The 14759-nt window shown below is 40.7% G+C and overlaps 1 protein-coding gene across 1 annotated transcript in view; it reads left to right on the top strand.

Annotated features, from left to right (window-relative positions):
• Positions 1-14759, top strand: part of KHDRBS2 (KH RNA binding domain containing, signal transduction associated 2) — a 190893-nt gene that overhangs the window by 168135 nt on the left and 7999 nt on the right. The window contains exon 11 of the mRNA XM_018564849.1: positions 10730-10788. Coding sequence (XP_018420351.1) covers positions 10730-10788 — 59 coding nt within the window. The remainder of the gene's footprint in view (positions 1-10729; positions 10789-14759) is intronic.

Genomic DNA, 14759 nt, shown 5'->3' with positions numbered 1-14759 from the left:
AGAGAACCTTATTTAGATAGATGTATTTATTTGTCACATACATAATCGTACAAGTATGATTTACATATATTTACAATCCTAGTCAGAAGTATTACATTATTTAAATGACTAGTTAAGGAGTACCATGCCTTGTTCTCCACAAAGACTCTGTGTGGATACAGCCATCTTTGTAGAGCCAGAGTGTTGCTTCCTCATGTGATAGCTGCTACCCACTCCTTATGAATGGTGATCTCATAACTGGTAATGGGGATATTCAAGCAGCAGGAGAGGAGCAGAAAACAGAGATTCACTAAATAAAGCAAATTAATGAAGCTTAAGCAAGGAGATTCTTACACTGTAGCAAAAAAACAGTGAGCAGCACCCTGCTACATCACTTTTAACAACAAATAATATAATAATATTTATACAAAATGATTAATAATAATTTAATCATTTTAAGAATCAAAAATTATTACTCCACCAAGTGGACTTTGTTTGTTATTTTAAGGAAGCGTAAGACAGAATATATTGACGCTACCTAAATGAAGAACTGAACAAGCTAGAAGTGCCATAAAAAACACAGAATAAAAATAAACATAGGAGAATATGAAATAAAGAAGCTTGCCATCCAGTAGGGACTAGCAAAACTGTGCCCATTCATGAACGGGATCATTTTTGTCGGTCCATAAAGGTTGTTGATTGTAGTTATTTTGTGGAATTTCTATTTTGTGCCTGTATATATTACGGAAACATTTCTTTGACTGATAGCATGAAATTTATAGTAGATAGTTGGCAAAGAAGGGAACAGGAGGTATGAAATCATTGATATATGTGTTATAGACAAGCACTATAAAAACACTGTAAAGGAAACCGCAATACTGAAATCAGATTATTAAATAAAAATAAAAATATTGATAAATAAATGTGTTAGTAAATTAGCTTAACCAGTAAATATTAACGTTTTTTTTCTATAAAATTCTACTATATCCAAATCACATATACTTAAAAGTCATAGTGACTACAATTGAATACTTAAGTGGGTGTGCTTGTTTGTTAAACAGAATTATGTCTGAATAGCTACAAGCTCTAATCACAGATAATTGTCAATTCTGCAATTAGCACAGCCGAGTATCATATTGTTTTCAAGTTTATGATACAGTAGTTTCTTTATTCCTTATTATGATTTAAGTATGATATTTTTTATAGCACACTTTCCTGTGAAATGTGTTTATATGTAAAACGCTAATAGTATTTGATAAACATAACCACTAGTAAAACAGCTGAGTTGAAATGCAATGGTGAAAAGCTAAATACGTGTATGTATTATACAGTGATGACTATATAGGGCCATTGTCAAAATTAGCAGATAAGAAAGTTTAACTAAAGTTTTATTGCTGGCAATCTCTAAAAATCCTGGATCACTCTGTGTTATGCCTCTCTTATGAAACATATACATTTGCACTGTGATTTTGTTTCACTTACTTTTGTCTGAGATGGCAAGGCTAATTTACTACAGGAGTTGAGAAGGTTCACTGAATAAATTGTGTGAATATTCACTTCAATTATCCAATCATGTGCAGATGATAAATTATGGGAAGATGGTGTGTTCTCTATTCCGTAGACCAGAGGTCCACTTCATCACAGAGAACAGAGGAGGAAAGTCTATGTAATAAATGTGAATGTTATTACAAATTTTTATTGCTGCACATGTAAGTGTATAAAATTGATGTGGATTTACAAAATTCATGTGTTATAACAACATTTACCACTGGAAAATGTAGCACTTACCCCCAGGATGAGGTTCGGCTCATTGGACAGGTGAACACTCCCATTTGGCCATGTGCTGAACGCTGAACAGGAAAACTTTGGTCTAAAATCAGGTTCAGTCGCAACCCAAAGCTTATTCCTAGTGGTCATGGGACCAAACAAAATATGTAAATCAGATTAAAATAAAACAATAAGACCATGGAAGCACCGATTAATAAAATGCACACTGTTTATTAGAAAAACGCATTTCAAGGTTTGGGGTAGAGTTTATGTAAATTGACAGTGAGGCACGGGTTTATGTTTACAAACTCTACCTCTAGCATTGACAGTATTATAATGAATGTTTTGTTTTTCTAATTAACAATGTTAACTGTATTAAAGGAGAACTATGAGGTGAGTGTTTTTCACTCACCTCATAATTCTAGCCGACCTGTGACAATGAGACTGTCCCAGTTCGGCTCAGTAGATCAGGAGGTGAGCGAACACATACCAGGTTCGCTCACCTCTCAATCCTGTCACGGCTCTCTACATCGCTGACTGGCGGATCGGACGAGGGAGGGGGCGAGTACAGCTGGCTCTGCCTCTAGATAGGCAGAACCAGCTGTCACTCACGCAGCTGGGCAGTATACTGTGGCATCTCAGTATACCGCGAGCTGTAGCACGCGGTATACTGAGCTTAGGGTGACGGGAGGATGCTAGTTTGTGTCCTCCCGTTACCCTAAAGAGAACTATGGGGAAAAGCCTTAACCCCATAGTTCTCCTTTAAGCAATCAGTGCTTCCATGGGCTTTTTGTTTTATTACTTCAATCTGATTTAGGTAATTTTATGGGGGATTTTTTATCACATGACTGCCAGATCGACAAGAGGAGTGCATATGCAAGAGTACATGTTTATGACTATTGCGTAGGCTGGTTTACAGGGGATAAAGGAGGAAGAGTTCCACTCTCAATCATCAGCATGGAGCTGCCCCACAAGATATGTAGCAGTGTCACATGGGGTGGCTTGCTGAGGAGGGAAAAAGAAGTGAATGGCTTCCATGCACAGAAAATGCTTTGCCACTCTGAAGAAGGCAGAATTAAGAACTAGCACAATAAAGATGGGTTTACTAAGAAATAATCTGTTTTTTAACCACCTCAGGGCCGGCCGTTGTAAAAAAAACGGCCGGCCGAGAGGTCTCTAGATCTGAGCGGGCGTCTTTAGACGTCCGCTCAGACATGCCCCCTCGCGCGCGCCGCCCGGCGCGAGTGAGTGGGAAATGGCTGGTATTTAAAAAACAGGCAGCGATGCCTGTTACCATACAAGCGATCCGCCGGCTGCAGAGCCGGCGGATCGCGTGTATGGTGTGCCGATCGGTGTGTCCCCCCCTCCGCGGTCCCCCCGCCATTGTCCCGCTGATCCCGGGCTCCGCTGTGCTGGGTGCGAGCCTGGGATCAGTACGGTTCCTTTATTCTGTGATTCACACGGTGCCTTCCGTGGTCACTACAAGCACCCACCCAGCTTGGGGTTACTCTGGTTAGGAGTGCAGCAAGACATCCTGTTTTTGATATTTACCTGACATGACCCCATCTTTTATATTTTACCAAAAAACTGGGTAATAATAAATGTTTCCTAACATAATGTAAAAAAAAATTCAAAATTTTCTGTATTTTTTCCTAATTATAGTAAAAAATTAAAGTTTAAATACCACCAAAAGAAAGCTCTATCTGTCCCCCAAAAAATGGTATAAAATTCATTTCAGTACAGCGTTGCATGACGGAATAAACGTCAGTCAAAGTACCGCAGCGCTGAATACTGAAAAATGGCCTGGCCAGAAAGGGGGTCTAAACACCTGGTCTTGAAGTGGTTAAAGAAACATTAACTACGAGTAGTTAGGAAAATTAGTGTTGGGTTTTCCTAACACTTTAAAGCTGTGAGGCTGGAAGAAACTAACTGAAGTAAAAACAGGCTTTCAATTTTTACAGCAATACTTCAATACTATGGCTTACTTATTATGCCTAACAGAACTGGGAGACAGAACTAAGGTCTACTCAATGTGCTGAATGGACCTAAAAGGCAAATTTGAGGCTTATTCAATGTGCTAAACAATACTGGAAGACAGAACCCAGACTGGTTTAATGTTCTGAACAGTACTGGAAGGCACAATGAGCTTTATTCAATGTACTAAACCAAGCTGGAAGGCAGAACTTAAACTAGTTCAATGTACTGAACAGTACTGGAAGGCAAAATGAGGTTCATTCAGTGTGCTAAACAGTATTGGAAGGCAAAATTAGGTTTATTCAGTGTGCTGAACAGTATTGGAAGGCAAAACTGATGCTAATTCAATGTGTTAAATACTGTAGTACTGAAAGGCAGAATTGGGACTTTTTTCATGTACTGAACAGTACTGGAAGGCAAAACTGAGACTTGTTTAATGTACTGAACAGTACTAGAAGGTAGAACTAAAGATTACACAACATTGTGAACATTACTGGAAAGCAGAATTGAGGCATGCTAAGTGTTACATACATTGTTGGAAGGCAGAACTGAGGCTTACTCAATGTGCTGAAAAATGCTGGAAGGCAGAACAAATATTTGGTGATAACTGGAAGTTATTTAGTTACCCTTCATATTTTTTTCAACTTCTAAAAAACATGCACCTTTTTCAGTAGAAGAAACTCTAACAGATTAAAGCGAAAGATAACATGCTGCTAACTTTTAAGTATATAACATCAACAACAGGCAGCATTAAATAGTTATGAACAAGATATTGCGCATAATCCTATTGCTTTTACAAAGGCACAGTGGGAAACATATGACAGTACTGCCATTCAAGGATATCAATTTTTTTAGATTCTGTGTGGCAGACCCCTGTTAATTCCACTGCAGTCCCTGGGTGAAAACCTTATTTTGGTTGTGCTGGGAGGTGACATTTCCATGTCCTCCATCTTGGACCGGTCTTGTTGCATTTACTTGTAGTACAGTCTGAAGAAGTGGACTAAGTTCCACATAACATTTTACATTTTACTACCATTTACCTGCAGAACATTGTCTCTACGTATACAAGGAATCCCCCCTCCTCATTGGACTTGTTTATGCTATATAATATTGTATCCTGTGATAATGGTGTATAAGAATGTACTTCGATATAAAAATGCATGGAGCAATATTAAGCAATGTAACTTATATAGGTCAGGATAACAACCTTATTGCAACTATTTATTTGTCAAATAAAGTATTTAACTTTGTCAAATAAATTCTGATGTTTTATACTCATTCACTGACTATTTCTGGACCTTAAAAGTTCTGATTTGGTAGTCCTCTGTTTGTATATTAAAATGAATGACTTTGATAACATGGTTTATGTCTAAGATACATTTAGTCATTATCTAGTCATTATAACTAGTAAACAAATAAAACATTTATCACAAATTTTACATGCTTTTATAATTTTAGTTGATGATTTCACCTGGGAACTTACCAGTCTACCATATGCAGAGCCAGGGGTGTCGCTAGGATTGTGAAAAACTTAGGGCAGTGGTTCTCAATCCTAATGAGATCAGGGCTAGAAAAAAATCTTCCAAAACCTTGCATGCCTCAACATGGCCATGATCTACGTGTGCATTTTGATCGACCAGTTGCTGACTCCATTCTAAACCTCCCCTACTTAGTTCAAAACAATAAAAAAAATGTCTGGGCTATAACTACAGTTTAGATCTATAACCTATTATTATATGGAGCTATATAACTGATGCTTTAAAACTGAAAAGCAGAAAATTAGCACACAATTGCAATGGTATACCACAGAAACCAATCAGAATTCTTGTTTAATGTTTCCCCAAAATAAATGGTGAATTCTGATTGATTCTTATTTGTAACAACTTCAGTTTTCTCATATTTTCCATTTTAATTTTTAATGCACCGTAAAGTTCCTGAGCAGACATTTTTGACTCAATTTCAAACTGGGGCAGCATTGAACCAGCTAGACATCCCCCACAGACACACACACAGCATCCCAGTAGTAGATTGCATGCTTCCCTGCCAACCCACCATGTGTACTGGAGCTCAGTCAGACCTAGTGTTTACAGGAGGCTTCTGTGTATTTACTGGGCAGCTCTGTGATGATCAACAAGTTCCTCTACCCCTCAAGCCACAAGTGTCAAGTGTCAGACAAATGTCTTGTCTGCAGCTGATACTCTACTGCCCTGTCACAAGCTAAAGTTTGGACAGGCATGCAACAGCAGCACATCCAACTCACAGATTATGCCAGGTTCTAGATTCCCTACAGGTACAGAAAAGCATATAAATACCATATATTGTAAGCTCCTTAAAGGCAGGGACATATTGTGAATGTGCCAAAACCCCAGGAGTTGTATGTGGGTTGGGAGATATCATCAAGGACAATGAGGACTTGGGGTCATCTGTTGCAGGCAACTTGTGGTGAATGGGCTCACTCATGCTGAAAATGCCTGTACAAGGACCCCTGGATGAGGGACTTGAAGAAGAGAAACTACTGCTAGTTGGCCAACCTTTTGGATCCCTGATAGATAACAATGGAAAATGGCAGATCTCATGCTGGAGAAGGAAAATATGCCCTTTCATGGCCAACATATCTATGTTCCTCAGCTTGCTAAAAGGAAGGTACTTTTTTAAACTGCAGTGGACAGGCCTGATTGCTGGCAGCAATCACAGGCAGTGCCTACACCATATGAGCTCAAAATACCTGGGGTTCAGGGTGGATATGGACAACCATTGAACCAAGGACCCCATAGAATTTTGGGTGCCAGGCTGGACTACTGCGATAGAGCTTTTGGCTTGGCATGTTGAAAGTGTGCTGTCAGAGGGAGCATTCAGTGCAGCTGGCAGTTTGTGATAAAGTTACACATCCACCTTTACCCTGACACAGTTGACTGGCTAATTGTTTTTTTTTAAAGAACCAGTCCTGGATCAGCAATGAGTACAAACCCTCTACAGCTGACCCTATTGACTACATTTTTGCTGAGAATCTGTCCACTAAAAAAGTGTATATACTTTACCATCTCTTGCTACCACTGATGTTCTGCGACCATTACCATCTCCTGCCACTATTGCCAGCTCCTGTCACTGCTGCTACCTTGACAATATTACCTCCTTCTGCCACCATTATATGTTCCTTCCTGACACCATTACAAACTCCTGACACTACTGCTGATCTTCCACCATTACCATCTCCTGCCATTATTGCCAAATCCTTCCACCTCTGCTGGCCTGACACTATTATCAGCTTATGCCGCCAGTAACAGATCCTTCCAATGCTACTGGCCTGACACCATCACCAGCTCCTGCCACTTCTGCTGGCCTGCCATCATTATAATCTCCTTCCACCATTACCAGCTCTGACTTGCCACCATTGCTGGCTTCTGCCACCACTGCTGGCCTGGCACTATTATCCTCTCATGCTGCATTTACTGCCCTATTCTGGTTTTCCACTACAGTAAAGGTGCCAACAGTAATTGTTCCACAGCTGGGCCTCAGCTGCAAAATTTGTATTGTTTGTAGCTGGGTCTACCTGCATGTATGACCTATTCTGGTCATCGGGTATTGAAAAGGTGCCACATATAATGTTCAGCAGCTAGACCTCAGCTGCAGTTTGCTGCAGGGTAAATCACGCTCTGTGTCTCCTAGTTTTCAGCCTATTCAGCTGCTCTGGCAATTAAGAATATTTGTGGCTGTTGGCTTCCTTAAATAGTTCACTCTAATTGTGATTTCTTGATTAAAACATGCTTGGTCTCTCTCTGTTAAACTGCTGCCTAGTAAAAGAGCTTAAATACTGTGCAGTAAAGTCAGTACAATATGTTGCTGCAGTTGCAATATTTTGCTTCAGTCACCCCAAGTGTTTAAATGTTGTTTATGTTGTCTGTATAATTTTCCTTCCTTTTTTTGTGAAATATATACACCTTAATTTGCATTTGTGGTCTGGAAAGCTGCATGTTGTGTGTCCTTTTAAAGATGTGGCCTACACCAAGGGTTAAATACTTTTTTGGTTATTGTGACTGTCAATATTCCTTTCTTTTTTCTGTGAAGTATATACACTTTAATGTGTATTTTTGGACTAAAAAGCTGTATACTGTGTTTCCTTTTGAAAATGCAGTCTACTTCAAATGCTACATATTTACATAGTTACATTGTTGAGTTTTAATAAAGACACAAGTCAATTGAATTCAACCTGTGTGTGTGTGTCTGTGTGTGTATATGTGTTCATGAGTTACTAAGAGTACCCTTAACCCTGTATATTGTCCTTTCCAAGGAAAGCATCTAAAAGGTTTGTGAACAAGACACTTCTCTTAGCTGATACCACTATTTGGGGAGGAGAGTTAATACTGTCTATGGAGTCTGTAAAATAGTTATGGCTGTTGTCTCGAATAATACACTCTGATTTTTATTTCACAATACAAAACTGCTTCACACTCCCCAGCCACTGTGCTATATGTGTGGCTATTGTCTCTGAAATATGGAACTCTGATTTTTATTTCAGGATAAAAACTGGGATTGTGGTTTTAAAGTGTTTTTGTGAACTCTGTTTTGACATTTTATTAAATGTTTAATACAATACAGTGAGGTACAGCAATAAAAATAAAATGAGAAGATCACAAACTATACTATGTTTTGCCACTGGCCAATTGTTTAGTAGTTGAACATTTTAGCTTTATTATTTTGGAGGGATAAACTTTCCTAACTATTTTTGATCTGTTGTGGCTGCTATACAGATCCATTCAAGCCTATTACTGCTATCTAAAACTACCTACAAACATATTTTTTTTACGTTGAAATGAATACGATGGATTGCTGCTGCTCCATTTAAGCCAAGCAAATTATAACATGCAAAACATGAAATACATATGCAAAATATGTGATGCCAGAATATGGTGTCATTGATGCTGTCTGTGAAAATCGTGCTATTCTATTACACCACATACAGTTTAAGCCCTTCATGACTGAGCTTGTTTTCAGTTTCTGTTCATAAATGACTGACACTTTTTACATTTTTGCTGTGGGATTCTTCCACACATATTATATATTGGTTTTTAGAGGACAGATATTGTTTTTTAAATGTATCTTTGCAATGATACATGTCCTCCAATTCACTCCCAATTGACTTCAATGGAGTTTGGATTAAGTTTGGGTAAAATTACATAATGGCCTGAGAATTAAACCCAGGCCAATTTGCTTATCCCCAGTCAGTGGTATTTAGCATATGACAGAAAGAGCTGTGTTTAGGTGTATGTAATGTACAGCCCTGCTTACTGAATGCACAGTTCCAGAGTACTGCCCCAGTATCTATTCAGTCACCTCACAAGCAAAAATCCCCATTTTCCTCCTCCTCCTCCAGCACAAATCCCTCCCACCTCAGACATTAATTTTAACGCTCAGTGTACAAAATTCTGCCCCTCCCTCTCTCCAAGCTATAGTCCCCACATTTATCCCCCACCCCACTGTGCAAAAATGTACTCTAAGCAAAATTCTCACCCACAGCAAACATCCCCCCAGCTTAAACATAACCCCTCACGCCCAGAAAAAACCCTTCCCCCATCTTAAGCAAAAAAATGTCTCCCTTCCTAAAGTGTACTGACCAGACCATAGAAGCAGTATCATGCAGAAGACTAAGGAAAATCTTCCCAGGCTTTCCCTCTGCTGTGGCATGTAATATGTGATAGCCAAAGAGGAGTCTAGAAGTTTCCTCGACTTGGCACTGCTGCTGTCTCCCCAAACAGGAAGCCTTTATTCTCAACCCCAGGTAACCTCTGTCAACCCAGCAGAATCTAGCTTAGATTTTACATCAAAAAGCCTCAATGCCCCAACAAGGAAATACTATGCAACCTTAATAGGGTGGCACATAATAAAAAAGTATACTACATTATTATGCTCATGCTCATGGCCTTAAAACATAATACCCATTGGGGCCTATGGCATGTAGTGCTTGGAAGATCCAGAACTAGTTTACTAAGTCAATAAAATTAATTGCAAAAAAAATTCTGCTTCCTTGCACACCCTGCTCATGAACAGGATGGGTCTGCTGCAAGGTCTGACTCACATAAATCAGTTTGCTAATATCTATTTATTACAGGTATTTATAAAGCGCAGACAATTTACACAGCACTTTACATAGTGTACATTCACATCAGTCCCTACCCTCAAGGAGCATACAATCTAAGGTCCCTATCTCACATGCATACATAGAGGGCCAACTTAGAGAGGAGCCAATTAACCTACCAGCATGTCTTTGGAGTGTGGGAGCAAAGCTGAGTACCCAGAGGAAACCCACCCAAGCACAGGGGGAACAAGCAAACTGCTTGCAGATAGTGACCTGGCCAGGATTCAAACCAGGGACCCCCAGTGCTGCAAGGCAGAAGCACTAACCTCTACGCCACTGTGCTTGATATGGGGGAAGCTTATTTTCTGGGTGTGAGGGGGTAAGTTTAGGCTGGGGGGATGTTTGCTTTAAAATTTATGAATGTATATGGCAATTCATACCTCCATAATAAGTCTTTGCTAAAGTATTTCACCATTTAAAGAAGATGTGCATTCAGTAAAGTAATACATTTATACTACTAAAATTAGCATCTGAATCTGTCTTGTTATCACCTTCCTATCATCCCCAGAATAGCAGCACTTAGATTGGGAAAGGGGGGGGCAGCACTAGGAGCCAATTAGGCTCTTCTGTATGCACATCTGCTTACAGGGAACACGCAGACATGAGAAAAAAGCACAGCAAGCAGAGATTATGATGTTTCAGTTTGTTTCGGCTCCTTTATTATTAAGTCAGCAAGCTGTGAGTGAGGAGGTAACACTACCATATCTCTTAACTATAAAAGATCATTGCAAAATTGGCTGAACTGAATTACTAATACTTTACCAGATAAAACTGTTCTTGTTTGTGTATGTCAACTGTGCATTTAGCTGTTAAATTTAACTTTAAATCTCTTTGTATTACTGTATATGTACTTTAACTATATTCACCTTATTGCAGTGTACCAGAATATTATGAATATGAACATGGGACAAATGACGAAAATTACAACAGTTATGGTAAGAACAACATTTTCAACAGATTTTACAGAATCATTTGATTGATTTTTTATTTAGCCTAAATGATCTTGCTGAAATTTACTAAGGTATAGTTTGATATACCTTGTTGCCTTGCATTGGTCTTTTCATTTTTAAAAGGAGACAAACTGCAGTTTGAAGATCACTGCTTTAGGTATATTGTCACTGATAACTTTCAATAAATATTTTAGTTATATTTTCTATTTAGAGTAACTTGTTAATGTTGTTTAGAAGAATAAACTAAACTATTGAGCACTCTTCAGTCCAAAATGTTAAATTAAACTTTAAAATCCAAACAGGGATCATAGCCTGCCTGCTGAATTGTTGTTTTTTTTCCATCCATTGCGTTACTGCACCATTCTAACGCACTTCCTTTGGTCTGTAATCTGGTGATTCTGGAGCACCTATCTGGATATTCTGTAATACCAATGCACAGCATCACTCACACAAAGAAAAGGAGGTGCATATCCCTAAGGAAATCATAAGATTGTTTTTTCTCCTTCATTGTCTAGTGACAGATTGATGGCAAGTTGTTGACCTAGCAATACTGCTTATTTGAAGCAGCAAGATTTCATTTTGGCTTTTTTTGTAGGGCAAGAGTGTCTGCATTACAAGACTAGCAGAACTAAATTACTAATTGTTGGCAGCAAAATGATTTACCGCATAAGTGTTTCAGAGGTGAGTGTAGCCGGTGCCTGGAATTTAGCATCAACTACACCTAACAAAAACGAAAACATTCACTTAGGCTGCCTGAGATAGGTTGCTTTAAAAAAATGTCACAGGCCTCCCTCATACCTTAGCATTATCCATCTCTGCTGGATAATGCTAATCCTTAGGCCTCTGAGCAGTGGGAGAAATTCAGTGCTAATAGAAAGCAGTGTCTATTTACATGCATCTATGCTCAATTAGTGTGGATGTATAAATAAAGGATCATAATCATCTAGGTCCAAGAAAGTTGTAAAATTGCTTGATCATTTCCAATCAGTTTCCATAAACTACTTATAAATCGATTAAATACCACTAGGAGAATATGGCAAAAATTATTGCCTAACTTGAAATATAAAATCATCTTTGATAAACATCTTTCACCATTAGCTGAGCCCCAGAAATGAAATAAAGCAAATTGTAGAGAACATAGGAGCGTTGCAACGATTAATCTTCATATCAGAGAGTAATCTTGCAAATGTCAGATATTTGCAGATGTTTTTTCCCTTTCTCCCTTGAAGAATGTCACTTTAAATTAATATCAGCTTATGACATGAAATAGAGCTGCCAAATGAAAAATTTAAATGGTGAACTTAAACAGGACTTTTTACTGGAAATACAGAATACCTTTTTGTTTCACATTACTTTATTTTTCAGCTAGCTTTCAATTACATTCTTCTTGCTGTAGGCTCTGACTATAGTAAGTACATTAGTCTAACTCCACTGGGTGGAGAAATTGTGTGACAGCTGGAACAATCTTTGTAAAGGTTGACATTGCCTAATTTTAAGGTAAACTCCAGTCAAAACTGAAAATGGGTGTTTTTCTATGTACCTTGGCACACTTTTTGTGTTATAAACAGATGCTCAACAGCAAATTGGATCTGAATCTGTGACAGGACCAGGCCAATTGTATTTTATGCTGTTTAACTAAATTTTAGCCACCTAGCTAAATGTTTTTCTCACATCAACCTAACTCCCAGCATATGTGCAGACATAACAGTGTAAAGCCAGGAGACACTTGGAACACATGTTCTCAGACAGTGGTACATATATACCAGCAGGGCCGCCGTCAGGGGGGTACGGCCGATATTAATGTCAGGGGCCCCGGCCGCCTCAGGGGCCTGCCCAGGACCCTTGCATTTGTATCCGGCCGACTCTGAAGGCTCTTATAGAGCCCGCTGCGGCATACAGCAAACTTGGTCCGGTCCGGGCCCCCCCCCCCTCCCTGTTCAGTTGGTACCTTCCTGTGCTTTGCATATGCAGGAAATATTTTTTTGGGGCGGAGCTTGGGGAACGAGCCATGCACAGAGCAAGGCGGGAGAGGAGCTGAGCTGCTTGTCCTGGACTGGAGTGGAAAGGTAAGGAGACGTCTGGGGGAACAGCAGCAGCGTGGTATCAGACTCTGGGGTGGCTGATGCTGGGGTGGACGGCCCACTGGGGAGATGGGCATTGGCAGAGGACAGCAGCAAGCAACTGGTGCCCAAGGCTCATAGTAATTGGCTATTGCAAAGTGCAATAGCCAATAGGAATCTAGCTGTGCATTAGTATGCTTTTTCTTTTCTAAATGACGGTCGGGCCGCGGCTCCCAATGTCAGAAAAGAAGAACAAAAAAGCAATCGCAGGGAAAGGTTTATCTGCTCGATCGAGCAGATTAAACCTTTCCGGGAGGTAGTGTTTCTCTCCCCGGCGGCGGGAGACTCCCGGAGCGTTCGGGAGAGTTGGGATGTATGTGTTTGGAGAGGACAGAAGCCAGTAGCAGCAAGCAGCTGGTTCCCAAGGCTGATAGGGGCCCTGCATTGGGCCCCTATTCAGCCTTGGGCACCAGCTGCTTGGTGGCGGCCCACTGGGGGGAGTGTTTGCAGAGGACAGTAGCAGCAAGCAGCTGGTGCCCAGGGCTGATAGGGGCCCAATGCTGCGGCCCCCTATTTAGGCCTCGTTCACACCGAAAGCGTGTGCGTTCCCCAGCGGTAGCTGCTGGAACGCACCGCAATTCGCTAAGAAACTTCTACCCTCGTTTTGGGGCAGGAGGGGGCGTGGCAATGCATTGAATTCAATGGCACCGCTTCCACACACACCCGCCAGCAGTGCAATCGAATGCGTGGCAAAACTTTGCCAGCGTTGCGTTCCACTACAAACGCAAAAAATAGGGCTTGCTCTATGTTTTGCGTTGGCAGTGGAACGCAACACTGGCAAAGTTTTGCCATGCGTTCGGTCGCACTGTTAGCGGGGGGGGCGTGGAAGCGGTGCCATTGAATTCAATGCACTGCCACACCCCAAAACGCGGGGAGAAGTTTCTTAGAGATCGCGGTGCGTTCCAGCAGCTACTGCTCTGGAACGCACGCGCTTTCTGTGTGAACAATCCCTGAGCCTTGGGCACCAGATGCTTGTTGGAGGCCCATTGGGGGGGATGTTTGCAGAGGACAGCACAACACAGGGTACCACAAGCAGTCTTTATATAAATGTTATTTTAAACGTATTTGTACAGCTGCAACAACTAATCGACTAAGTCAATTAAAATCGATGATGGTAAACAGTGTCAACGTTTTCCATCACTGATTAGTTGGCTCCACACACGCCGCACACTTCATGCCTTACACCGCACCGCCTCCTCGCTTGACACCGCTCTGAGCTCTCTCCCATCGCTTCCCGCCGCCAAAACGATCACGTCGTTGCAGGGACACTGCAGCATGGGTGAACGAAGATCTCGGGGAAGAAGGTAACATTGCTTGCAGGTAAGACTGCCTGCACTTTTCCCCTACATGCTGTATAACTGTATTGCTGGGATAGTTATTGGTTGTATTCCTCTTTAGCTGATGGTATATTGCGCTGTATATGATCAATCAGCTATAGAGGAATACAAATCCCAGCAATCATTATACAGTGTATGTATAATGTATCGCCAGGATGTTTTGTATTCCTCTACAGCTGGTGGTATTCTGGTGGTACATTCGTAAAGACTACCGCTAGTGAAAATTTGTCCAAATCCCGAAAAACGAAATAACACAAAATCCGAATCAAAACAAGCTGAAACTCAATTTTTTTTGCCGGTGCACATGTCTAGTGTCCAGCAGGTCACGAAGCCCTGCATCCAGCGGGTAATGTGACTGGGAGGGGGACATTAGAGTGTAAGCTCCTCTGTATAGAGACTAATGTGACTGTGGGGGGGCATTAGAGTGTAAGCTCCTCTGTACAGAGACTGATGTGACTGTGGGGGGGACATTAGAGTGTAAGCTCCTCTGTACAGAGAC

This window comes from Nanorana parkeri, unplaced genomic scaffold, assembly GCF_000935625.1.
Source record: "Nanorana parkeri isolate BGI_ZX_2015 unplaced genomic scaffold, ASM93562v1 scaffold789, whole genome shotgun sequence".
Taxonomy (NCBI): Eukaryota; Metazoa; Chordata; class Amphibia; order Anura; family Dicroglossidae; genus Nanorana; species Nanorana parkeri.
Note: the sequence above shows the minus strand (reverse complement) of the source record. Positions and strands in the feature narration are given on the sequence as shown.